General features: G+C 41.5%; 2 protein-coding genes across 6 annotated transcripts in view; one reads left to right on the top strand and one right to left on the bottom strand.

The window, feature by feature from the left end:
* The window catches only part of UBAC2 (UBA domain containing 2), a 97,046-nt gene that overhangs the window by 10,527 nt on the left and 62,182 nt on the right, over positions 1-24,337 (top strand). For all 5 annotated transcript variants that reach the window (XR_006939280.1, NM_001006268.2, XM_015274298.4 and 2 more), the window contains exons 3-4: positions 2,495-2,614; positions 3,124-3,230. Coding sequence is in view for 4 of the 5 variants with exons in the window: in NM_001006268.2 (NP_001006268.1) it covers positions 2,495-2,614; positions 3,124-3,230 (227 nt within the window). In the remaining variant the exon portion in view is untranslated. The remainder of the gene's footprint in view (positions 1-2,494; positions 2,615-3,123; positions 3,231-24,337) is intronic.
* Positions 4,479-9,737, bottom strand: GPR18 (G protein-coupled receptor 18). Its single transcript, XM_003640541.6, has 2 exons — positions 9,663-9,737; positions 4,479-5,794 (listed from the first exon to the last, which is right to left on the bottom strand). Exon 2 carries the CDS (start codon positions 5,748-5,750, stop codon positions 4,788-4,790), a length of 963 nt encoding a protein of 320 aa, XP_003640589.1. The 5' UTR covers positions 5,751-5,794; positions 9,663-9,737; the 3' UTR covers positions 4,479-4,787.

Genomic DNA, 24,337 nt, shown 5'->3' with positions numbered 1-24,337 from the left:
CTTTGTTTACTGCTGTAGACCAGCTTGTTCTTAGCTTTTAAGTTATCTCAGTAGGCCGCAGAATGTAGCAGGCCATCACCTGCCTTTTGTTTGAAGTGAGAAAAACTGATCTGAAACTGTCAACATAAGCCTTTCACTTCTTTCTTTTGTCTGGGAAATGATTGTTTGTGTCATCTCTCCTTGCAGCCAGTGGTAGTTGGGAAGCTTGCTTTGAGTGAAGAGTGACTTAACCCAAATAGCAATAGAGGTATATGAATATGCCAGTTATATGAATATGAACAGGTATATGAATGTCAGTATCTTCCTGTGCTTAGTTTTCTTGAGGCTGGAGAGGACTATTATGATCAGCTACTCTTGATAACCTACCATTTATTTTAACGACAGAGGACATAACTTTCACACTGTAACTTCTGCTATAGTGAATTATGAGAAACTGATATTTTTCTGTTGAAGAGAGCTGCTGTTCCTCATCTACAAGCTCAACCTACATCTACAATTATTAGACCTAGCTAGTGATGCTGCATGCCATTGCACTCTGTGATCTTTCTTGTCAAGTACAGGAGCTGTGTTACCCTTAATGTGCCATAATCTCATTGTAGTCCTGGAGGTGTGACAAGAGTGCTGCAACAGGCAGATACAGGCTCCTTAGGAAGAATAGGCCAGGTAGGCAAGAAGGGGAATCACCCTTTGTGCAAAAGAGGAGTGGGACTGCACAGAACTTTGTCTTGGGATGGATGATGGGGGGAGTTGAGAATTTGTGGGTCAGGATTAGTGGGCAGCTCAGCACAGGCAACTTTGTGGTGTTTGCTACAGATCATCTGACTTATGAAGTAGGTGAGGACTTCAGACAATTGAAAGAAGCCTTACATTTTCAGGCCCTGGCCCTCATGGAGGGATTTAACTATGCTGATATGTGCTTGGGGGGGCAATACAGCAGAGTTTCTGAAGGAGGTTTCTGAAGTACACTGGTGACAAATTGCTAGCACAGATATTCAAGGAGGTGATGAGGGAAGATGTTTTGACTGGATCTCTTACTTAAAACCAAGGAAGATCTGACTGGGGATGTGAAGACCAGGTGCAGCCTTGGTTGCCGTGACCATGAGTTTCCTGATGGAATTCAGGGTCATGAGAATGGGGAATAAGACAAGGTGCAGGGTTGCAACCCTGGACTGTAGGAGAGCAAACTTGGAAGGGACTTACGGAGTATAATGTCCATCGCAAGGCGTTTGAGTGGGACTCTCCTTCCCTTCTACTCAGCCCTGGTGAAGCCATATCTGGAGTGTCCTTTGTTTTAGGTTTGTGATTGTAAGATAGAACTGGATACATCCAGTCAGGAGTTGGATCATTTGTCATACAAGGAGAGGCTGGGATTGCTTAGCCTGAAGAAGAAGAGGCTCAGGGTGGATTTTCCAGTATGTGGGAATACCTAATGGAAGAAGGAGAGATAATGATGAGGGTGCCAGACTCTTCTCAGTGCTGTTTATTTACATAACAAGAGATGATTCATTGAAATATAATGAATTTCACTTAAAGAGAAATATATTTTACGGTAAGTCTGATAGAATGGAGGAACAGGTTTCCCAAGCAAGTTGCATAATCTCTATCCTTGGAGGTATTCAAAACCAGTCTGAAGATGGCCAACTTTGCTTTGAACAAGTATGTTGGACTGGACAGTCTCACCTCCACCATTCTTTGTTTCTATGAAGCAGTGCCTGGCCAAATGATTACTTCTTTTCTATGAGGCGAGTGGTACTGTGAATAAGGAGAAATCAATGGATTTTGTATACCTTGACCTTAGCAAGGCTTTTAACCCTGTCTCCCATTGTGTACTTGAAGCCAAATTGGTGAGGTATATACTGAATAACTGGATTAATAGTTTGGTGGAAAATTGGCGTTGTGGTTACTGGTACAAAGTCCACCTGGCAGGTAGTAATTAGGGGAGGGCTCCTCAGGCTTCAGTACTGGAACCAGTACTGTTTAGTGTCTTCATTAACCACCTGGATGATGGAAAGGCCAGGTACTGCAAACAAGTTGCCAAGGAAGGTTGTGGAGCTTTCATTTTTGTGGGTATTCAAGTCTTGATTGGACATGATTTCAAGCAGACTGAATTGATTAAACCTACTTTGAGCAGTACACTGGATTAGATGATATCTGGATGTCACTTAAAAATAATTTATTTGATAATCTATACAATTTACTAGGGTTAGCGTGTCCATTTTTATTTGTAAATGCAAACTAGGATCATGAAAATCGGAGTTGACTTGATTTAAATTGTTGATCTGTTTTAGTAGATAGACTTCTTGTTTGAAAGCATTTTTTAAACAGACTTCTTGAAATCTCTATAGCATTCTAGCTCTTTAATTCCCTCTTTTAATGCCTTACTGCCTTCCTCCTGTCTGACTTCAGTCTTGTATTCCTTCACTCTGAGCACAAATTCTCTGAAGAATTTCTGTGAGGATAGAGAGACTTAACGTAACAATCTTTAACCTTCTAGATTTGGAGGCTTGTATGTGGGAGAGTGATATGCCTCGATCTGAAAGACACATTCTGCAGCAGTCTGCTCATTTACAACTTTAGAATATTTGAAAGAAGATACGGCAGCAGAAAATTTTCAGTAAGTTCTAGAGTTGCTTTTTTTCTTTTATCAGAAATTGCTTTCTGCACTGTTTCAAATTTTGTAGCCTTGGATTAATATTGTAGTTTTTATTACTAATATTCCATATCGAAATATATGTTTAAGAGTTCTGAAGTGAATTGGGTTTCCATAAGTCAGAATTTAAATTCATCTTACAATCAGTGGCTTATTCTAAGTTTGCATCTGTATCAGTTGAAAGTTACTACACCCACAGAATTTATTTTTGGTAACAAATCAAACTCTTTTTCATTCTTCGCTATCTAAACATTGACATTTATTTATGTATATTTATATATAATATAATATATATAGCATATATATTATATATATGTTATATTTACATAAATATAACATATAATTTATGCTGTGCTAGATATTATATTTGTCTTGACTGAACTATTGTAGTGATTTTCTTATTTATTAAGAGATATATTGGAATCTTTTTTTTAAACAATTAAATTAATTCAAACGAAACCTTTTCTTTCTAGTCCTTTTTACTGGGTGCTTGGACGCTGTCAGCTTTGTTTGATCTTCTCCTTGTAGAAGCTGCTCAGTATGTATTTGGCATCACCATCAACAGCTTGCCTTCTGGTTTGTAAGTAGCTCCTGGTAGATTGGTTATTTTAGATATGGTTTTAAGGGAATATTTTGTGTACGTTTGAATTTAAAAGCCTTTCTTCATGTAACCTTTCAAATTAAGCATAACCCTCTTTTGAATTCCAGTGTAAATGTTTTGTGTTTGAAATATTATATTTTCTAACATGCATTTCCTAATTGTGATCTGGGGTTAAGGTACTTAAAATTTATCCATCTGATGATGATTTTCCTTTCTGTTAGCACCAGATCCATTGCCAGCATGACTGACAAGTGGCTTACAGTGCACAAATTAACACCGTATTTATTCTTGTTCTATTCAATAAACTTGTAAACTGAAATCAGGCTGGTGCTGATTTCTTTCTTGAATACCTAAGATAGCTTAACTCTAATTAATATCTTTATGTTCACTTTTAAATGCATATGCAGTTATTTGCAGTTCATTCTGGTATTTCATACGTGTGTGTTTCAAAAAATCGAGCATATTATTTAATTTAGAGTTTGCATTTGAAGTTCTTAAAGCTTTAAGGTATTCAGTGGTTGAGTTTTGTGTAACCTGTATTTAACATTTCTGCCATTAATTATAGGAGGTGTATCTGTCATGGTAGAACCGTAGAGCTTGCAGAGCCTTTGTGGTTAAGAGGCATCAGCCTTATATAGACTCGAGTTTCCATGTGTCACATGCTCTGAGGCAGTAATAAAAGCTCTTGAGACAAGACTTTAAATGCTGAGCACCATGCTAAGATTGCAGAGTTCTACTTTTTTAGTGTATCTCTTGAAAGTACCAAAAGCCTGATCTAATAACAAAGATAAAGCATGTGTGTTATTCTTACAAGAATACATTCCTTGTGATGTGCAAGTATTCAAAAGGAGTCTAAAGCTTGAATAACACTTTGCTGTTTTTGTGCAGGGCACACATAAGCTGCTGCAGTATCTAAACAAATATAACATTTTCATCTGTATAAAAAGATACTTTGTGTAGAATGTAATAAGTGTGCATATCACACTCACAGTGAACTAATGAACACTTCAGCTACTAAATTTTTTACTGACATTTTTATGTATGTCTGCATAAGCTGTTAGAAAGAAATCTGTCAAATAATTATTTAGGTGAAACATTTGTACTTTAAATCATACTGACATACTGGTCAGGAGAGAATGAAGCTGATTTTAGAAGTGTGGGATATACAGTAGTTTAAGATTGTTAGGCTGTGCAAATATATACAATAGATCATACCTTGCATCACGGTTTTCAGTGTTAGTGCTTTATTACACTAATGGTTATTTCTTCTCTGGAGATAGTTACAATTTGTTAAGGTGACAAAAGTGGTGGGCAGTTTAACGCTGATACTAAGTTTTAGTTCATTTCAGATTTACAAAGACTGTTGAGCAAACATGAAGAGGTGCCATTATCATTGTACGTCTCTCATAGTTACAGTGCAACAAACATCTGTTACTTCTGGGCATAGAACGTTTTTCAGTGTAGCCAAAATTCTGGAATCTGGAAGGGTAATCACTTGTTTCATTAGAGAATCCCTCTAATGTTTTTACTCTTTCTTTATATCATTTCACTGTTGATATTATTGAGTGATCTTACACTTGCAGTTCGAAAACTCTTCCTGCGCACACTTCGGAGGTAATTGCGATAAAGGATGACGCTGATGACTCTAGCCTGAAATTGTTTAGAAACAATATAGTACAGTATAACGTCCAAGCAAGTACTGAGGTTCATGAGAAAGGTGGTAAAGGCTGCCCATGGATTGTAACTTGTACCTTCATTCAACATCATGAGGGCGAAGCAAATGTGGAAGGGTACAAAGCACACAAGTACTTGAGCAATCAAAGTAACTATGATTCTTATGGATCTCTCCTTGGCCTTAGGCTTCAACTTGGAAGTCCTGCCATGGATAAAATTGTAAATAATGACTAGGTAGCACCCCATCATGATAAGCAAAGGAATCAAAAAGAAAAATATCAAGCGAGAAAAGTTCAACATATTTACTTCCTTTAAATGGATGATATCGAGCATTTTCATGCAGGTGGTGAAATTGAAGGCTTTGTCTGGATCAGAACGTAGAAAGAGCAAGGGGGAAGTTGTTGCAAGGGTCATTATCCAGATTCCTGTACAAGCCAGCAGAGCTTTTTTTGTATTTTTCAGTTCTTTGACATGTTTGGGCTGGACAATAGCCATAAATCTGTCTACACTTATGAAAGCAAGCAACCACAGAGCAATGGCTGGATAAAATACAGTGAAAGCACCGATAATCCGACAGAATATATCTCCAAAAGGCCACATTTCTTTCCCATGGTAGATTATCCGAAAAGGCAAGGAAAGTATGAAAGTTATGTCAAGTAATGCCACATTCATCATGTATATGGTTATAGTGGTTCTCTTCTTGGTACTGCAGCTGAAAACCCATAGTGCCGTGGCATTCACTACCAGTCCTACTATGAATACAAAACTGTAGAAGACCAGTGATGAAATCCTGTATTCTTCAGGGTAGTGATTCTCAGGCATCATATCGTAAGTGGTTTTAGGAATAGTTGTTGCACCCCATTAAAACCCTGGAAATAGATGACATAGGAAAATTATTCTCCTTCAAGTAAAAGCTTTCTTTAAAAAACAAATGAGAATTTTTGTAGAATGAGGCTTAATAATCAGATTGCATTGTCTGGGGGGGAAAACGTGCTACTTTTGTTGCTCTTTCTGGCTATGAATACATACTGTGCCATGAGGAAGGTACGTGTGCTGTCAGACTTACGAGAAATAGTTTTGATAAGCCATATTAATTAAATATAGAATTACTTAAGAGGAATGAGAAAGACAGGATTGCTCAACTATTTTTTGAATGTGTTCCAGTAGCTGATAATTAGATAGAAATGGCTGTAATTGAAGTGAAAGAGCTGTTTTCTAAAGAAAATATTTCTTCAACTTGTCCCTGTTGAAAAGATTAATGACTAGTTATGAAAAGAAAGAAGTGAGCGTGACATGTAGTGACATTTGGATATGCTAAGTGAGGTATTTACACTACATTTTAATTGTGTGGAAACTATGTAGATCTCAAAAGAATATGTGCATGCATGCTGTTGTGCATAAAGACATTAAAAATCTATCTTAATAGCTCTGTAGGTTGAATAAAGTCTTTATTCCCAGAGCTTTAGAATGAACCATCCAGTGTTCCTTCTTTCAGCTGGGAGTCTGAAATCTCAAATTTCACTGTGCAGACTCCACTGATAAGATTGTCCTCCATCTTATTCTGGAGCCACTTGAAGAAGGCAGGTGTTACCTGATACTCGCAGGGATATTTTTGTGAGCCCACCCTTCCTCCCTCTTTCCTGGCTCTCTGTTTTATTGTACTGTGACTTCGCATGGGGGAGCTTCTCTGGTTTGGCCTTTTACCCAACCCTGTGGTAACTTGCTGAGGAGGAGGAGGAGGAAAGAGTGAGTTAGTTGTTTGTCTGATCTTCCTATTTGTGACAAGCATCTGAATAACTCCAGCAGTGTAATTTCATAAAATCATGGAATGGTGTGGGTTGGAAGGGACCTTAAAGCCCACCCAGTCCCAGTCCTCCTGTCGTGGGCAGGGCTGCCCCCCACCAGCTCAGCTGCCCAGGACCCATCCAACCTGGCCTTGAGGCCCTCCAGGGATGGGGCACCACAGCTTCTCTGGGCAACTGTGCCAGCGCTTCACCACCCTTTGAGTAAAGAATTTCCTCCTAACATCTAACCTGAATCTCCCCGCTTCTAGTTTAAAGCCATTCCCCCTTGTCCTGAGGCAGCAGAACTTTCTCAAGAAAAGAGAGAGGCAGAGTTCCTGTGTGCTTATCCCCCAAAGTGGAGAATACATTGAAATAAAAATTCTTTAGTACAGCTCCACTGTTTTATGCCTTCGTTGTGATGCTTAGTAGGCACTTTATACAGTGGTATAGAAACATCCCTACTGGATTGAAGCAGTGTCTATTTTGGGTAGATGGCATATGTGTGACAGAAAATATTGTAGCACATGCTTGTAGCACATCTGAAGTAATATTTATCGTACTGCCCCAGTTTTATTACTGTTACATAAATTTGTCCACATACTGCTAGAAAAAAAAATCCCACACATTTAAATAAGTTCTTTTTGCATTGTTGGAAATGATTCAGAAACCTTATTATAAAACAGTTTTTCAGCAGAGCTCTGTGACTGTGTACACTCATTGTATGGGAACTGTTGAATCATGGCCTGAACCTCTGATTGACCACCTGAGGTGAGTGCTGAGTCAGCTGCAGGGGCACAGGTGAATGCAATTTCACCTGAAGAGCCTGGCTCCACCCCTCCTAGACCCCATTTAAGGGCTGACTCCCAAGGAAGAAGGGTCTCTATCTGGAGATCACTCCCCTTGGAGCCCTTCTGTGAGCCCGGGACATGGGTAAGCTCTTTATTTCATTACTCCTTTGTAAATGCGATAGTCTCTCTGGTCCTATACCTCTTTACCTTACAATCTGTACACCTGTTTGCCATATACTCATGCTAATGTGTGATGTTAAAAATGTTCTTACAATTGTGGAATTAAATTCCTCATAAGCTTTAATTAAACAAAAAATTCAATTTTTTCTCCCTTACATTTTCTGTTGCTGACGGCTGTTTATGACATAGTTCATTACTACCTGTATCCAGATCCTCACCAGTCTGTAAACCGAGTACTAACATATAAGACAGGTAGAAGAATTCAGTTTTTACAGATGAATGCTAGTAAGTGACACGAGTTTTGGTTTTGCTCTCCCCTTTGGACTTGCAGTGACTGCAGTCATTTCTAGTCAGGTCTTGTTTCTGTAATAACTAGTATGTTGATGTTGATGGGAAGAGAGGAAGTTGAATCTGGTTTGAGCTTGTGACAGGAAAACTGGGGCTGCATGGTTTATTTGCAGGTTATTTCAAAGTGGTGCCAATTGTTTCAGGGAATGGATGTACTCTAACAGAAAGTGGCTTTTTTTTAATTTAGTTTACTTGTTGAAGTCAGTGTTGCCAAATGTTGCATGCTTAAGTGCATGTCAGCATTGTCATTATGTATTTATTGTAAATTTACTTTAAGAGTCCAAAATTTGATATTTATATATTTAAGAATCTATTATGTTTGAGGAAAAAAGAGCCTCTCTGCGTTTATACACAGGTACAATGATTTAGTTGTTTTTGTGTTTTTCTCCCATCACTACTTGTCTGCCTGGATTTCAGGTTGACATCTCACAGATCAGCCCAAGTTGGTCTTCATGTATCTCTGGTTGAACAGTTTTGCTTGGGTTGCTAACTTTCATAATGGCAGCATTTAATTATTTCTGTTTGTAGAAGTGCTTAAAATCATGAAATCACTTGAGTTGAATAGGACCCTTAAAGGTCACCTAGTCCAACTCTCCTGCAATGAACAGGGACATGCACAGCTACATCAGGTTGCTCAGGGCCCCATCCTTGAATGTCTCCAAGAATGGGGTGTCCACCACCTCTCTGGGCAGCCTGTTCCAGTGCCTTAGCACCCTCACTGTAAAAAAAAAAAAAAAAAAAAAATCTTCCTTGTACCCAATCGAAGTCGTCCCTCTTTAAGTCTGAAGCTATTTCCCTTGTACTGTCACAGCAGACCGTGCTGAGGAGTCTGTCTGTTTCTTTCTTACCACCCTCCTTTGCTGAACAGCCACTCTCAGGTCCCCTCTGGAGCCTTCTCTTCTCTGGGCTGAATACTTGCTGAATAGCTCCTGGAGTTACTGGTTTCCAGCTGTCTGTGCTAATCTTGAATTACTGACCTGACATCGGTCCATACGTTATGTCAACATGTTTTATATTTTAATTATGGCTGAGGTTCTTAGTAACTAACAAGAATTGTAAAGCGTATCTAGATTCAATGAGCAAGAACAGAGACTTTCAGGGCAAAACTAGAGTTATTTTCCTTTAGAGTTTTACTATGAGTTAGGAAACAGCAATCCCATCTAAAGGATTTTCTGTATATCTCTCTTCCCAAACCCTCAATTCTCCCCCTGCTTTTTTTGTCTCTTTCTATCCCTCACATTTCATCAAGGAGGACATGGCCTTCAGTGGATCATGGAGAGACCAAGCAACAAGATTGTTTTGTGTTTTTCATTTAATGAAAACAAGTATTTTTTTCTTTAGTGATAACATACTTATTGTTTTGGTTATTACTTATTTTTAAATTCATTGTAAAAATCCTGAACAACAGTGATTGTAGGACTATTTTTTTATACAAACACATTCATTTTGCTTTGAACATTATTGAGAGAATGCTGCTTATGGTTTGAAGGTATTAAGTGCACTGAAGAACTACATTTCAGTTCATTAGTCCCTGACTATACACGTCTGTTTAGCTTCTGAAGAAAGAAGTAAATCTTAACACTACGTATATACATCCACGTTACTTTACTGATGCAGAATAATGGTTTGTGACTTACGTTTTGTGCAGTATAAAGTGTCTGCTGCGATGCTTGTTTCATAGTCCCTCGTCTGTAGAAGCTTTAGACTTCCTCTTTTCTGCTCAGACTCACAATGCTATAAAATAGCTCTTCACAGCAGGAAGCAGTGACGCAATCTAGCTAGTTTTGAGCTTGCTATTGGTCATAGTTAAAAGTGTCTTGTTAATATTTAGTACGTGAAGAAGTTAACTTGCAGGATCTATGACCTGGTAGTTCTCATACCTTATATAACATTTCCAGTGTGGCCAAGCTGGACATTTGTACTATAGATGATTTCAAGATGTATTTTGAATTGTTTGTGATAAAGGCCAGGCTGGATAGGGCTGTGAGCACCCTGGTCTAGTGGGAGGTGTCCCTGCCTATAGCAGGGGGTTGGAACTAGATGATCTTAAAGGTCCTTTCCAACGCAAACCATTCTTTGATTCTACTGTAAAGAAGCCTGCATTGGATTGATATTTGTACACAAGGGTAAGGGCAAGAATACACATCTTGGTTGTGGAAAAGTTTCTAATAAGCACAATGCTAAAGTGTACTCTCTGTAGACTGCAGTCATTTTCATGGAAATCCCCGTTTCATTTAAATTGGCTGGGGTAGTATTCAGCCTGAAAGTGACAGGAGCTCACTGTGTTTGAAGTGAGAAGTTTGTTTCACTGGAAGATACTACTTGGTTTATATCTGCACTGACTGTAATTTACTAACGCCTCAGCAGTGCCTTGCTGTCTGAAAAATAATAGCTCTCCTATTTAACAGCTTTGCAGAAAAAGGTTTTGTAGAGAGTGTTTAGCCATTGTTGAAATAGAAGAAAATCTATCAACTGTGTCCTAGCAGAAACCTATGGTGGGATGGGAATATTCTCAGTAGCTAATAGTTAAGGGAGCCAGTCAAGAAATCAGTCAAAAAAAGAGCCAAACTTAAAAAGATCTATTTGGAGAAGGAGATATTCCAGATTCTCCGCAGAGTGGTCATCAGTGGCAGTTCTCAGACTGTCATTAGGATGTTGAAGCAGGCCATAGAGAGCTTGTTACCTCTGTTTGCCTCCATTTTTTTCCTCTGCCAATGAAGTGACAAGAGATACTTGTTGAGGAAGGGAGCAGTAGTATTTCAACCTCCTCCTGACATGCAGTCAAGAATTTGCCAGGATTGCACGTGGTTCCAGGAGCAACAAAGTCCTACAGCTCAGGCATAGCCAGAATCAGGTTTGTGGGAACACCTTTTTTTCACTGACTGTAAGAGTAACGTCAACAGGTGATCCCCACCTAGTGCTAAAAGAAACTTCTGTGAAGAATATGCTCTGTCCTGGAGACATGTAATCTATCTCTGTTTGATGGGCTTGTGTTAGTGCATAGATTTTTACACACATCAGTGACAGATGACCTAACTGCAAGGTGGGGTTTGCTAGAGTTTCCAGTATGTAGATTGGTGGTAACTTTAAACATTTGGACTTCCCTTTTCAGATGAACTGATAGTTAATTTTTGTAATCATTTCAAAGATCTTTCAGGTGCAACGAGCTATAAATCCTGCCCAGTCCATCCTATAGAAATATCAGCAGTTAAGCACTGCTTAATATTTTTGGGTTAAAGACTATCTTAAAAAAATGTGTTTTACAAAAGAACATGTGAAGAACTAAATAATGTTGAAGACTAAGTGGCTCTATCCTTAGCATAACAATTTCTCCATCACATTTGGAAAGTCGTGGCTGTCAGGTGGGGTCCCGGATGACTGGAGGAAGGGTCATATCAATTCCATTTATAAGAAGGGGAGCGTGGAGGACCCGGGGAACTACAGGCCAGTGAGTCTCACCTCTGTGCCTGGGAAGATCATGGAACAGATCCTCCTGGATGACGTGCTTGATCACATGAGGAATGAGTGTGTGATCTGAGACAGCCAGCACGGCTTCACCAGGGGAAGGTCATGCTTAACCAATCTGGTGGCCTTCTGTGATGGAGTGATGACATTGGTGGACAAAGGGAAGGTGACCGATGTCATGTACCTGGAGTTGAGCAAGGCCTTTGACATGGTCCCTCACCACATCCTTATCTTCAAATTGGAGGGATGTGAATTTGATGGTGGGCCGCCTGACGGATAAGGAATTGTTTGAAAGACTGCAGACAAAGGGTGGTGATTAATGGTTCTGTGTCCAAGTGGAGGCTGGTAACGAGTGGCATCCCCCAGGGGTCTGTCTTGGGACCGGTGCTCTTTAACCTCTTTATCAATGGCATCCATGAAGGAGTTGAGAGCACCCTCAGCAAGTTTGCTGATGACACCAAACTGAGTGGTGCAGTTGACATGGTGGAAGGACATTCAGAGGGATCTCAACAGACTTGAAAGGTGGGCCCGGGTGAACCTAATGAGGTTCAACACAACAAAGTGCAAGGTTTTGCACTTGGACTGGAGGAATCCCAAGCATATATACAGACTGGAAGGAGCAGTCCTTGAGAGTGGCCCTGTAGAGAGGGACCTGGGGGTCTTGATGGATGACAAACTTAATATGAGCCACAGTGTGCTCTTGCAGCTTGGAAAGTAAATGGTACCCTGGGCTCCATCAGAAGAGGGGTGGCCAGGGACGGGGAGGTGATTGTTCCTCTCTACTCTGCTCTTCTGAGGCCCCATCTGGAGTACTGTGTCCAGGTCTGGAGGCCCCATTGCAAGAAAGACAGAGAGCTGTTGGAGAGGGTCCAGAGGAGGGCCACAAAGATGATCAGGGGGCTGAAGCACCTTCCCTATGAAGACAGGCTGAGGGAGCTGGGCTTATTCAGCCTGGAGAAGAGAAGGCTGCAGGGTGACCTCATTGCAGCCTTCCAGTACCTAAAGGGAGCCTATAAACAGGAGGCTCTCTGGAGCCTCTTTGGAAGGGTAGCTAACAGCAGGACAAGGGGAAATGGTTTTAAGTTGAAGGAGGGCAGATTTAGGTTGGATGTTAGGGGGAAGTTCTTCACTATGAGGGTGGTGAGGTGCTGGAACGGGCTGCCCAGAGAGGTTGTGGATGCCCCATCCCTGGAGGTGTGTAAGGCCAGGTTGGATGGGGCCCTGGGCAGCCTGGTCTAGTATTAAATGTGGAGATTGGTGGCCCTGCCTATGGCAGGGGGTTGGAAATTTGTGATCCTCGTGGTCCCTTCCAACCCGGACTGTTCTATGATTCTGTGATTTTTGTGAACTCTGGAGCATGCTCTAGAAGGATGAGTCACTCATGCTGTTTCAAGTTTAGTGAAAGGTCACTGAAGTCCAGTGACACAGATATTGCTGAAAGGTTTAAAAAAAAAGAGTATGCAGCTCCTGCAAAAGAATACTTAGACTTTTCAGCTCCTGCGGACAAGAGTGTTTTATTTTTCGGTAACCAATCTACAGAACTCCCGAGATGCCTTCAACTTAAGCTGTGCTATGGGCATACTTGAATAAGCAAATAGAGAGATGCTGTTCCCCAGAGCTAAAGAGAGAGCACAGAATGAATTCTGGGTGCATGCTGGGTGTGAACACTTGCACTAGCTGCGGTTTGAGAGAGCTAGCTTGTCTCTCTGCTGTGCTGCATTCCCCTGGTGCTGCAGCTTCTGTTGTAGGAAGCACCTGCTGCTCTTTCTGTTTGCCTCTTATTCTGTACTGTTTTGTCAGCTAGAGATGAGTGTCTCACAGTGGTTTTCCTCGGAAGGGAGTGTTTACTGAAATGAATGCTCCGTTCCATCCAGGGCTGGTTTTTTGTTTTATGTTGTTCTGATGTTCAGGGAGAATGCTAGCTTCTGTTAAAGCAACGTTTGAGTAGTTCAAAGCCAAGCCAACGTGCTTCATGTCTGAGAGCAAGGCAGGGTGCACGTGTGGTCTGCTGTCCCAACTTCACTAGCAGCTGGTAAGCCTTAAAAGAAATTAGTCTGATCACTTGCAACAACGTCAAAGCGCATGACTGAGGGGATTGTCTTTATGCTGTTGTTCTTGCAGGAGACAGGTAGTGCTTGGTTTTCTTTCTCGGTGATTTATTCATAATACAGCAGAGTGCATTTTGCCTCTTCTCTTACCACACCATGTAAGCTTTATCCATTTGATACAGAAATGTTCTGTGCTGGAGGGGCAGAATAATTATCCTCTGCTTTGGCTTGAGCTTGTGTTCTGTTTCTTTCTGAACTTGGCATTGTTTGGACTGGTTGGAAAGAATGAACTGAAGCTTCTTGCACAGCCAGTGGTACAGGAAGCAGCTGTCCCCATGAGCCAGCCTGTTCACTTACCAGCCTGCTGTTGTGGGTGAGTTGACAAATGCAATTTTGGATTACAGTTCTCAATTATGATGAAATTGTGCCTTGCTTTCTAGGCTTGTATTGTGTTGTACCATGGTGAGGGCCATGAATAAGAATAGACCACCAGTTAAAAGTTGTGGTGGCAATAAGTGCATACATTTCTTTCAGGTTTTTTTCCAGCTTTGGCATATGCATGTTACTCAGAGGCTGGGTTCTCGCATAGCTCTCCCTCTTCTCTTGTCCAACAACATGGAGTAAATATAAATGCTGTGTGCAGCAGAGCTGATGGGATGGGAAACAGAGCAGCAGAAGGGGGCTGCAGCCTCACTAGCCGTACCTGGTATGTTCTGCTTGCTGTCGTGTGTTGCTTTCCATTCTGGGTTTAGCTAAAATTTGGTGTAGGTTGAGGAAGGAGTTCCTGGTTTTCCCTTTTGAGAAAAAAAAAAATCAATTGTGAAATTGCCCTTCTATATTTCACCTAAGATTTTGTTTGTTTCTATGCAGCCAGGACACATCCCATGTCACTAAATACCTTAAAAGTACGCAGTGCATCAGACTGACTGTTCTTCTGCTCATCAGCGTCAGCCTTTGAAAGAAGTACTGTTTCAAAAATTTGAGATGTATTGAAATTTGCGACTCTGAGATGTCTGGTAGTGGGCTAGAGACAGCAGTTTGTTACACTGCAGCAATCTCACCATCTGTGTAATTGTGTATGGTTGATACCTCATCCCTGCAGGCTTTCGAAGTGAGGCTGAATCAGGCCCTGGGCTACCTGATCTATGTAGATGTCTCTGTTCATTGCAGGGGAGTTGGGGTAGGTGGCCTTTAAGGGTCCTTTCCAACTCTAAGGACTTCGTGCCAAATACCAAAACAGCTCCATGCTTGTTGATGAAATCCATATTGCCTTTGGCAGATTTCTTAAAATGTTGTGCCTGTGTTCTGCTCTCCACCTTTGTTTTGTTAAGTTGAGAAACAGCTTTTCTTTTGCCAAAAGTACATATTTCCCATCACAGATATTCTGTAATTATTTAAAATCGATATGAAAGTATGAGTGAAATGGTCAGGGCTATGCTATGCAATGAGGTAGTTGCTTCTGTTAAGAACTGTCCAGGAGACTATTTTCAAGTATTCCTTCTGGACTGATTATGCAGCGTGTGATATTTTTACTGTTGAACTGCTCAGGTGCGTAGGAGTAGTGTTTCAAAACTCAATATGCCTTCCAGGCCTGGAGTTAGTGTTTCAAAAGAAATGTCTTTATTGGGAGCTGTTATACCTCAGGGTTCGGTGCTGGGGCCTGTCCTCCTCAGTATCTTTATTGATAACCTGGATGAGGGCATTGAGTGCACCCTCAGTAAGTTTGCAGATGACACCAAGTTGGCTGGAAGTGTTGATCTGCCTGGGGATAGCAAGGCCCTGCAGAGGGATCTGGGCAGGCTGGATAGCTGGGCTGAAGCCAATGAGATGAAGTTCAACGAGACCAAATATCGGGTCCTGCACTTTGGCCACAACCCCAGGCAACGCTACAGGTTTGGGGCAAGTAGCTGGAAGACTGTGTAGAGGAAATAGACCTGGGGGTATTGACTGATGCTCAACTGAACGTGAGCCAGCAGTGTGCCCAGGTGGCCAAGAAGGCCAATGGCATCCTGGCTTGCATCAGAAACAGTGTTGTCAGCAGGAACAGGGAAGTAATTGTCCTCCTGTACTCAGCACTGGTGAGGCTGTACCTTGAGTAGTTTCCACTTTTGGGCCCCTCACTGTAAGAAAGACATTGAGGCCCTGGAGCGTGTCCAGAGGAGGGCAACAAAGCTGGTGAGGGGTCTTATGAGGCCTTATGAGGAGTGGCTAAAGGAGCTGGGATTGTTCAGTCTAGAGAAGAGGAGGCTCAGGAGAGACCTTATTGCTCTCTATAACTACCTGAAGGGAGGTTGTAGTGAGCTGGGGATCGGCCTCTTCTCTCATGTAACCAGTGATAGGACTAGAGGGAATGGCTTCAAGCTGTGCCAGGGAAGGTTCAGGCTGGACGTTAGGAAATACTACTTCTCTGAAATGGTGGTCAGGCACTGGAATGGGCTGCCCAGGGAGGTGGTGGAGTCACTGACCCTGGAGGTGTTCAAGGAATGTTTGGGCATTGTGTTGAGGGACATGGTTTGATGAGAACTGTTGGTGATGGGTAAATGTTTGGACTGGGTGATCCTGTGGGTCTTTTCCAACCTTGGTGATACTGTGATTCTATATTCAAGATTTTCAATGAAGTCTGGTGCAGAAGGTGGGGAAAATCATTTTGACTACTCCAGAGCTCAGGATCTTGGACAACCTCTGCTCAGTTACCAGCTGGAGGCTATATAATTATGAATTAAATAATTAAAAAGCGCTCCATATGCTTTAGCACATCAGTGAAGTGCCAGAAATCAGAGCGAGCTGCAGAATTAGAACAAGCAATGTCCTTTAAGTTCAAGGACACCTTTCTCCGTGTGGCATTCCTGTGCATGGTGCCCAGCCCTGGCAGGTAGCTTGCTGTCATGAAGTGACAGTCTTCTGTCACTCCTGTGCTATTCTGTCCATGCCACCTGTCTCTGGCACAGATTAATGAATACAGAGATGTGTTGAGATTGCAAAGCTTGGTTTGCTGTAATGGGTGAGGTTGCACTGATATGAAGAGAGGTATTTAAGAGAGGAGGGGTTGTTGCTAACCATATGGACAGGCCAAAGCAGCTCGGGTCCTGCCATGGAGCAGCGGGTCTCCACGGAGCAGGGTTGCGTGGTGTGTCCTCAGCATTGTTCTTGGAAAGGAGTGGAGGATAAGGTGAGCACAAGTGTGCTCAGGTCATAGAACAGGCACCTGGGTGCTGGGACAGGTCCATCTGATGCTGAGAGCTGGCAGTGCAAGACAGCAGAGTTGGCTGCTGGCATATCGTTTCAGAGAAGTCACTGTCATTGCACCTGACATGCAGACGTGCCATTCTGTCTATCCCGTTTTGCTGTTAATGCTGTATGAAAAGTGCCAATGGAGGTGTGCTACCCAAATGCATGATGAAGGCTGATTATTTGCGTGCCATTCTTTTTGGCACTTTGAAATGAACTTCTGCTTTAGGCAAGAAATAAAGGCTCTTATCGCCTTTTCCATCATATCCTAAGTCTGTATCTCTATTCTGTCTTAGTAAGTATTCATTTACAGATCCAAGAGAGAGGGAGAGAGAAAAGGAGGTGAAACTCCTGAGGTTTATTGCAGCAAGGAGCCTAGCAGAATAAGGTAGGACGTGGATTTTAAGTTCAGTAATGTAAGCATCGAGTTTCTTTGTGAAAACATTGTGTTCGTAAAGATGGCAATAAGAAAAGAAAGGCAGGTAAAGCTAAGCTTGTGTAGCTGTCCTTTTCTGAACACGTTCATCCTATGCATTTTCGTTTTTGTCCTAGAACATGTGGTATATTGTTAAAGAGAAGATCCTGAGTTGTGTCCAGTTCTGAGCCCCAGAGCACAAGAGAGACTTGGGCATAATTGCAGGGAGCCCAGCAGAGGGCTGCCAAAGGAATCAGGGGACTGGAACATCCATTAAACAGGCTGTGAGAGCTGCAACTGCCCAGCCTGGAGAGGAGGAGGCTCAGGGAGATCTCATTGATGTTCATAAACACCTGAAGGGAGGTTGCACAAAAAAGAGAAAGTCTCTGTTCAGAGGTACCACCTGCCAGGACAAGAAGCTGTGGGCACAAGCTGTAGCCCAGGAGGCTCCCTCTGAACACCAGGAGCAGTGCTGTGCTGTGCGGGTGCTGCAGCACTGGCACAGGCTGCCCAGAGGCTGTGGGGTCTCCTCCCTGGAGCTCTCTAGAAGCCACCTGGCTGTGGGCCTGGGCACCCTGCTCTGGGTGGTGCTGCTGGAGCAGGTGGGTCCAGAGCTCCCTGCCAGCCTCAACCATCCTGTGAGTCTGTGGTTGTTTTTACTTGCCTGTAATTGAGCTCTGAACTGTGTGGTGGTGGGGCTCAAACGACTGCAGCAGAAACAGGAGGAATTGTATTTTGAATTAGATGCAGGGAAGGAAGGAAGGGCAGTAAAGGTGAAGAGATGTGGGATATCTCTCTGTTCCTTCTTCTATCTAATTAGAAAGCATATGTAGGTAATCAAGAAATATGCCAGTTACCTATAGTGCTTAATATTATCTAATGATGTATTTTATTTCCAAGATGATAATGTCACAATTACTTGAGTATTTAACACAGTTCCTTTTGGTAGTGGTGTTGAATCTGGCTTCTCTTTACTGCCATGCAGTTCATGGCTTGATGCTTATATTGCCTGGTGCTAATGTATTTGACAGCTGGCAACAAGGTTTGGCATCCAATAAGAGAGGGTGTGAAATGCATTTTGACATACAGTGTGGTGATGATTAATTACTGTGTCAATGCTGCCATCTATGGATCTTAAGCTAGTATAGCAACAGATCTTTGGCACAGCAGAGAAGAGGTATAACTAGGTCATTCCTTTATGCACCTCCTCCACTTAGCCAATTATGCAGGAAAACCAATTATAAAGACTGAAAACCATTTTGATCCTCCTGGGGAAGTGAGCTACCTCATTATTTGTAGGCTTAGAATTTGCAGTTGAGGAATTGCAAATTCTTTTACTGTTCAAAGAGTTGCATTTGTCATCTTGCAACGAGTCACCTTCTTGCATTCTCTTTTTGAACAATAAGATACAGACCTGAGAATGAATTGCAGGTCTTACTTGCAGTCTGCCTTACTTGCAGTCTGATTTTACCCTGTAAAAGTGGAGAATTAGAAGACGCTTTGTTGAGGAAGGGGAAAAGAAAGGGAAACAGTGTTTGTCATTTTTCTCGAGTTATGATGTAACATAAGGATACAGATTAATAAGTTGAACAACCTTGAGCTTTTAAAGCCAGCCACCCCCAGGCTTTATTTTATTCTGTTTGTCCAATAAGTCTCTATCAAAATTAGATGTGGTAACAACATTCTTACTGCAGCACTTTGTCTTTCTGGAAGACAGAGTGTTTGCATTCTGAACACTTAAATTATTTCATGAAAAGGAACGGTGCTTTCTTTCTTACTAATGCGAATAGGAGGCCTCCTTTTTAGCTTGCTAGTTAAAGTTTATTTTCAGTCTACCTGGGGATGGCTGGTTCTAAGAAAATTGACTTTTCTTTCTTTTCCTACTGTCAGCATGGTGTTTTTTTGGGTGTTTTTTTTTTTTTACCCCTTCTCTTCCTCTTTCGGGAAGCAGCAGCACCTTGTTTGTTCCTGATGTTCAACCCCAGTAAAGGAAGACAGGAAAGTGGAAGTCCCTTTGGAATTCAGAAGGAAATCCCGTAGCTAATTGTAGATGTCTGTGCCAGACAATTCTGAACAAATGACAATTTTGGCTATTGTTTGTGACTTGGCTTACTGATGGTAGTGCCCCATGTTACTTTGAAAACAGTCTTGTAGTAGTCATTATGTTCTAAAAATACCGGTTGTCTGATATTGGTACAAGTTCTGCTATGGGCCTGGATTGCTAGGACATTTTTGTATTAAGGATCTGGTATCCTTTTGTAAAGCGGGTAAAATATCCCTCACTATTCCAAAATGAACTGCCTTCATTCAGATGGTGATCTGTGACTCTTCATTCCCTCTTCTCAGATCTGGAGGGCAGTTATTTGATTGGGGTAGGGGGAAGAAGGGAAAGAAGGATGGGTAGTTGTTCAAAGCAGTTGGAGATGGTATTGGTATTAGGGAATACTGTGTTACGACAATAGGCTGAGGGAGCTGGGCTTGTTCAGCCTGGAGAAAAGAAGGCTGGGGGTGACCTCATTGCAGCCTTTAAGTACCTAAAGGGAGCCTACAAACAGGAGGGGAATCAACTCTTTGGAAGGGTAGCTAATAGCAGGACAAGGGGTAATGGTTTTAAGTTGAAGGAGAGAAGGTTTAGATTGGATGTCAGGGGGAAGTTCTTGGCTATGAGAGTGGTGAGGTGCTGGAACGGGCTGCCCAGAGAGGTTGTGGATGCCCTATCCCTGGAGGTGTTCAAGGCCGGGTTGGATGGGGCCCTGGGCAGCCTGGTCTAGGATTAAGTGTGGAGGTTTAAATCCGGGCAGCCTGTGGCAAGGGGGTTGGAGCTTCATGATCCTTGAGGTCCCTTCCAACCTGGGCTGTTCTGTGATTCCGTTACATGTTTTTGTAATAATAAAGTGTATATGTTTGCTGTCTTTGGGCAGAGAGGATGATTGAGTAACTTCACAGCAGAGGTCTTAAATGGGTGGATTCTTTAAAAGAACAAAATAAGTTGACTCATTAAGTTCAGTGGTTTTCTGAGAAGACACAGTTGTATGATTGAGTCTACTAAACAAATAGGCGTGAGGCAAGGCAGTGCACATAGGTGTAGTAAGAAAACTACTGTGCTTGCTCCACTGAAGTATTAAGAAATTAGAATCTGTCTTTTTCAGAATTAAAGGACTTTGCAGACCCTATGTGCAAAGAACAAGAATTTTTCAGTGTGTTTATTTTAAATTTTCCTCCTTGCTTTTATTTTATGCTTACTAAGTGTACTAGTTGTGTGTAGTCATCACTTTTGCTTCAGACACCTGGGTCTGTAGTTGGGGGGGAAAAAAAAGAAAAAACAAGAGGATTGTTTGGTGGTCTTAATGGGGAAGTATTTTTGCGAAGAAATCACTTCTTTGCCACAGCTTTTCTATTTTGTTTCTGTTTTGTCATGAACAAGCTAAACAGTTTCCTGCCAGCAACTTGGGCCTTAGAATATCCAAAGTTGTCTTTGTAAAAAGAAAATATGAGCTAAAGCCAGGGACCAAAACAAAGTGTGAAAAGTCTTAACAACAACAACAAACCCACCAGACAATTCTGACAACAACAACAAAACCACCCCAAAAATGCGGGAAACACTAATTTTCATGTACTGAACTGGCATGAACTAGCAAACTGTGTAAGATGACCATTAAGGACTAGTAAAAAGAGGTTTGAAAAGATGTTATGGTATCTGTTACAATGTTCTGATTATAATGTGATAAGTTATGAGATTTGATCTCCTTTCTGACCAATGAGTTTTTAAAAAGTCTCATCCAAGGAATAATGAAATATATTTACTGTAGAAGGGTATCAAGGAATAGCCAATTACTGCACTGTTCTACAAAATTGCGCTCAAAACCTTGAACGGAGGATGTATGCATTGTGTCTCAGTAGTTAGCTCCAACGTATTGCTACCATGAGAATGTGCCAAAATAAATGATACAAAAATAGCTTCTGTGCTTGGCAGCATGGTCATCGTGAATTGCTGTCCTCTGTGGCTCCGCTCTACTCAGCTTTATTCTAAATACAGAATCTGATGAAAGATCGTTGTTTAGTGCTGAACTCAGTGGGGAGCTGGGAGTATAGACCCTCTTCAGCTCATCGTGTAAGGTAACTGGGTGTTCCCTTGCTTTGCTTGGGTGTGGACTAGGTGATGTGCTGGCTGTATGGAATCGGCAGAGTGCAGAGAACTGATGTGTCTGTGCTGGAATGTGAGGCCTGGTAGCGCAGTCCGGGATCAGGTGTCAGAGGCTGAAAGGGAAGTCCAAAGTTCTCATTTCTTTGTGGTGCCCACCCGTGCTTCTAGCTCACACAGCTGTCAAACTTACCTGTGCAAATACTTCTAGAAGGTTGATGTGACTCTGTGCCTTTCTCTGCCCTTCTATTATGATAGAAACACAAAACAGGTGAACGTAAGGGAGAATCATTGAGTCCCTCTCCCAGCTCTACACAGAACTACTTAAATTCAAACTATATGTCTTAGAGTGTTGTCCAAAACGTGTGGTCCAAAGATTCGTACAAAATGTGGATGTTCAATACAGAGAAAAAAGCAATCCCCATTTCGAGTTGGACCATTCCTGATAGAAGGTTACACTTTGAAGGCTATGTGGTTCTCAAGGACCTCTTGAAGTAGCCGTCTTAAATGAAGAAAAGTTGCCCACTCTTTTTGGTTCAGTAGAGTGGCCCATGAGGGGCAGCTTACCAAAATAAGTGTCATGGTCTTGAGCAACTGTTAGGCTGGTGTCTGCTCTTTAGATTCATTAAAAAAATATATAAAAGCCTCAGCTGACTCTCATAGAAACATGATTTTGATTGTTACCAGGTTATACTTTCTACTTCGTTTTTTCCCCCTAGACTTTTTACTCAGGCTCCAGTGTGTGCCAGCACATCCCTGTGGACTTCTGTAGCTTTAGTGAGCTACATGGCAGTATGGCTGCCATGATGCTTTCTGTATTGCTCACTGGAGTTGTCAGTTTGTATTCTTTCAAAGACTGTACAGCAGTGGTAATTCACACATCTGCACGATTAAAGCCTCTTCTTTTCAGTCATTTTCAGATGTCTAGTCACATATTTCTATTACCTGATCTAGGGAGTTTACTCTGATAGCTTCAAAAGGAGTACTGACCTCAGATATTGAGTTTCTCAGTCCAGGTGCCAGACTGCAGCAGGTTCGGGTTAGGTGGGATAGGTAATCCTTCTGTCTGTTAATATTCAGTTATTGCTCAGTGGTAGCTGACAATCCCATGATGTGTTACATACACATGACAAGTGGCATATCACCCTCTTTCTTTGCCAGATGGAACATACTTTACTTACTGGCAAATTGTTGAGTGGGATTTTGGGTGCTTAAGTCAAATGTGTCATGAGCAGATAATCAGAGATGATTTCTCAGAACTGTTTTTAAAAACATATAATCTTCTGTTCTAGAGCCAGTCAGACTTGAGGTCACCTTTTCCAATTTTCTGACAATACAGAAAGATGGGGCAAGATGCAAATGAATTAATTATGATGGCTCCACTCTACCTGAGTGGCAGCTTTGTTCCAAAGACTATCTCAGCAAACAAAGCAGTCATTCCATATCTACCTCTTTCTTTTTTGCCACTGCTTTCTGGTGTAGGAAAAGACTTTAAGATTGGTAAAACACATCCACTACACTCTGGTAAGAAACAGTAAATAAAAAAGAAGTTGTTTTTTTTGCAGGTCTTTAAATAGTCCAGTATTATCTTGATGTATTACAAAATACTTCATGTGTTTTAAAAAGAAGAAAAATACAGTTTTAAAGAAAAACGTGTATACATTTTTATTTAAGTGTCTTGTAAACTTAAGAAAACAAAGCCATCTCCATGAAGAGCTGCTCAAAATGTGTGCTTTTCTGTGGATGGCTTTTCAACCTAAATTCCTGCATCACTTCTCAGAAATCAACCTGCTTGATATTTCATCTAAGTTCATATATTTCACAGTGTCAGAGAATCTCGGGATTGTTGAGATTGGGAGCTCTGAACCCAGGCAGAGCAGGGTGCCCAGGCCCATGGCCAAGCAGCTTCTGGAGATCTCCAAGGAGGAGACCCCACAGCCTTTGGGTCATCATCACTTTGGTTGGACTTCTTCCACTATGTCCACGTCTCTCTTGTATTGAGTGACTCAGGACTGGACAGATTGTCACAGTGAACAGCAAACTGTGAGAAGACTGTAGCTAGCAGTAAATACCAGACTTGAACCTCTGTGTCCACTGTGGAGTCATTAAGGAGTGTTTCCATTCCAGAAATAAAAAACACAATTTATAATAATTAAGAATAATTAATAATAAGAAGAATAATTATTAAGAAGCTATCTGGCCTGTCACACAGCTAGCTTCTGTGCAGTCTAATCTCTCTTATGCTGAGAAGTATACATTCCTTCTTCAGTTAACTTCTTTTAGGCTGCATTTAAGAGAGATGAGTGTTTACAGTAATCTCAGTGAATGTTCATGCAAACATTCACTTAGAAGAAAGGAGAGACTATTGGCTAATGCCTCTGTGCATACTTTCCTCCATCTTCTTGTCTGCTTCTCAGCCCTTTTTTTGTGTTGGCAATGTGGGATGGATAAATGAGAAAGGCAAGTTATGGCTTTTAGCTTTTTAAAACCTTCCTAGTTTAAAAATGAACCCACCTGCTTGCACTCTTAAGCTAAAAATCTTTAAGTTCTTAAGTTATGCACTTCCATGAATAATTTATCCCATCTCCAAAAAAATCTTGAGTCTGCAATACATACCAGTAAACTCCATTAAAATAACTTCTGCTCAGTGCAATAGTCATAGTGAAAAGGAACTAGAGTCAAGGGACTAGATCAGAAAATGAGAGCTGATGTTTTTTATTATCTTAGGAGAACTATGAAGACCTTAATACATGGAGCAGAAGGGGCTGAACAATGGTTTAAAAGAAAGGGGGAAAAAAAAAAACAATACATCAAAAAGTAGTTATAGATGCAAAGTGACACGTTATCTGTGTAAGTGAACTTAGCCACCCATGCTCTGACCTGAGGGTTCTGACGTATTTGGCTGTTGGAAAGAGCTGTGTTAATTCAAAACGTAAATATCACTTCCTCAGCTGTGTTCTCCATCCCTCTACCACAGCCTTCTAAAGGTCTGGTGAAAGGCTAAAAGTCAACAAG

This window comes from Gallus gallus, chromosome 1 (assembly GCF_016699485.2).
Source record: "Gallus gallus isolate bGalGal1 chromosome 1, bGalGal1.mat.broiler.GRCg7b, whole genome shotgun sequence".
NCBI lineage: Eukaryota > Metazoa > Chordata > Aves > Galliformes > Phasianidae > Gallus > Gallus gallus.
This window is presented reverse-complemented; position numbering and strand designations above follow the sequence as displayed.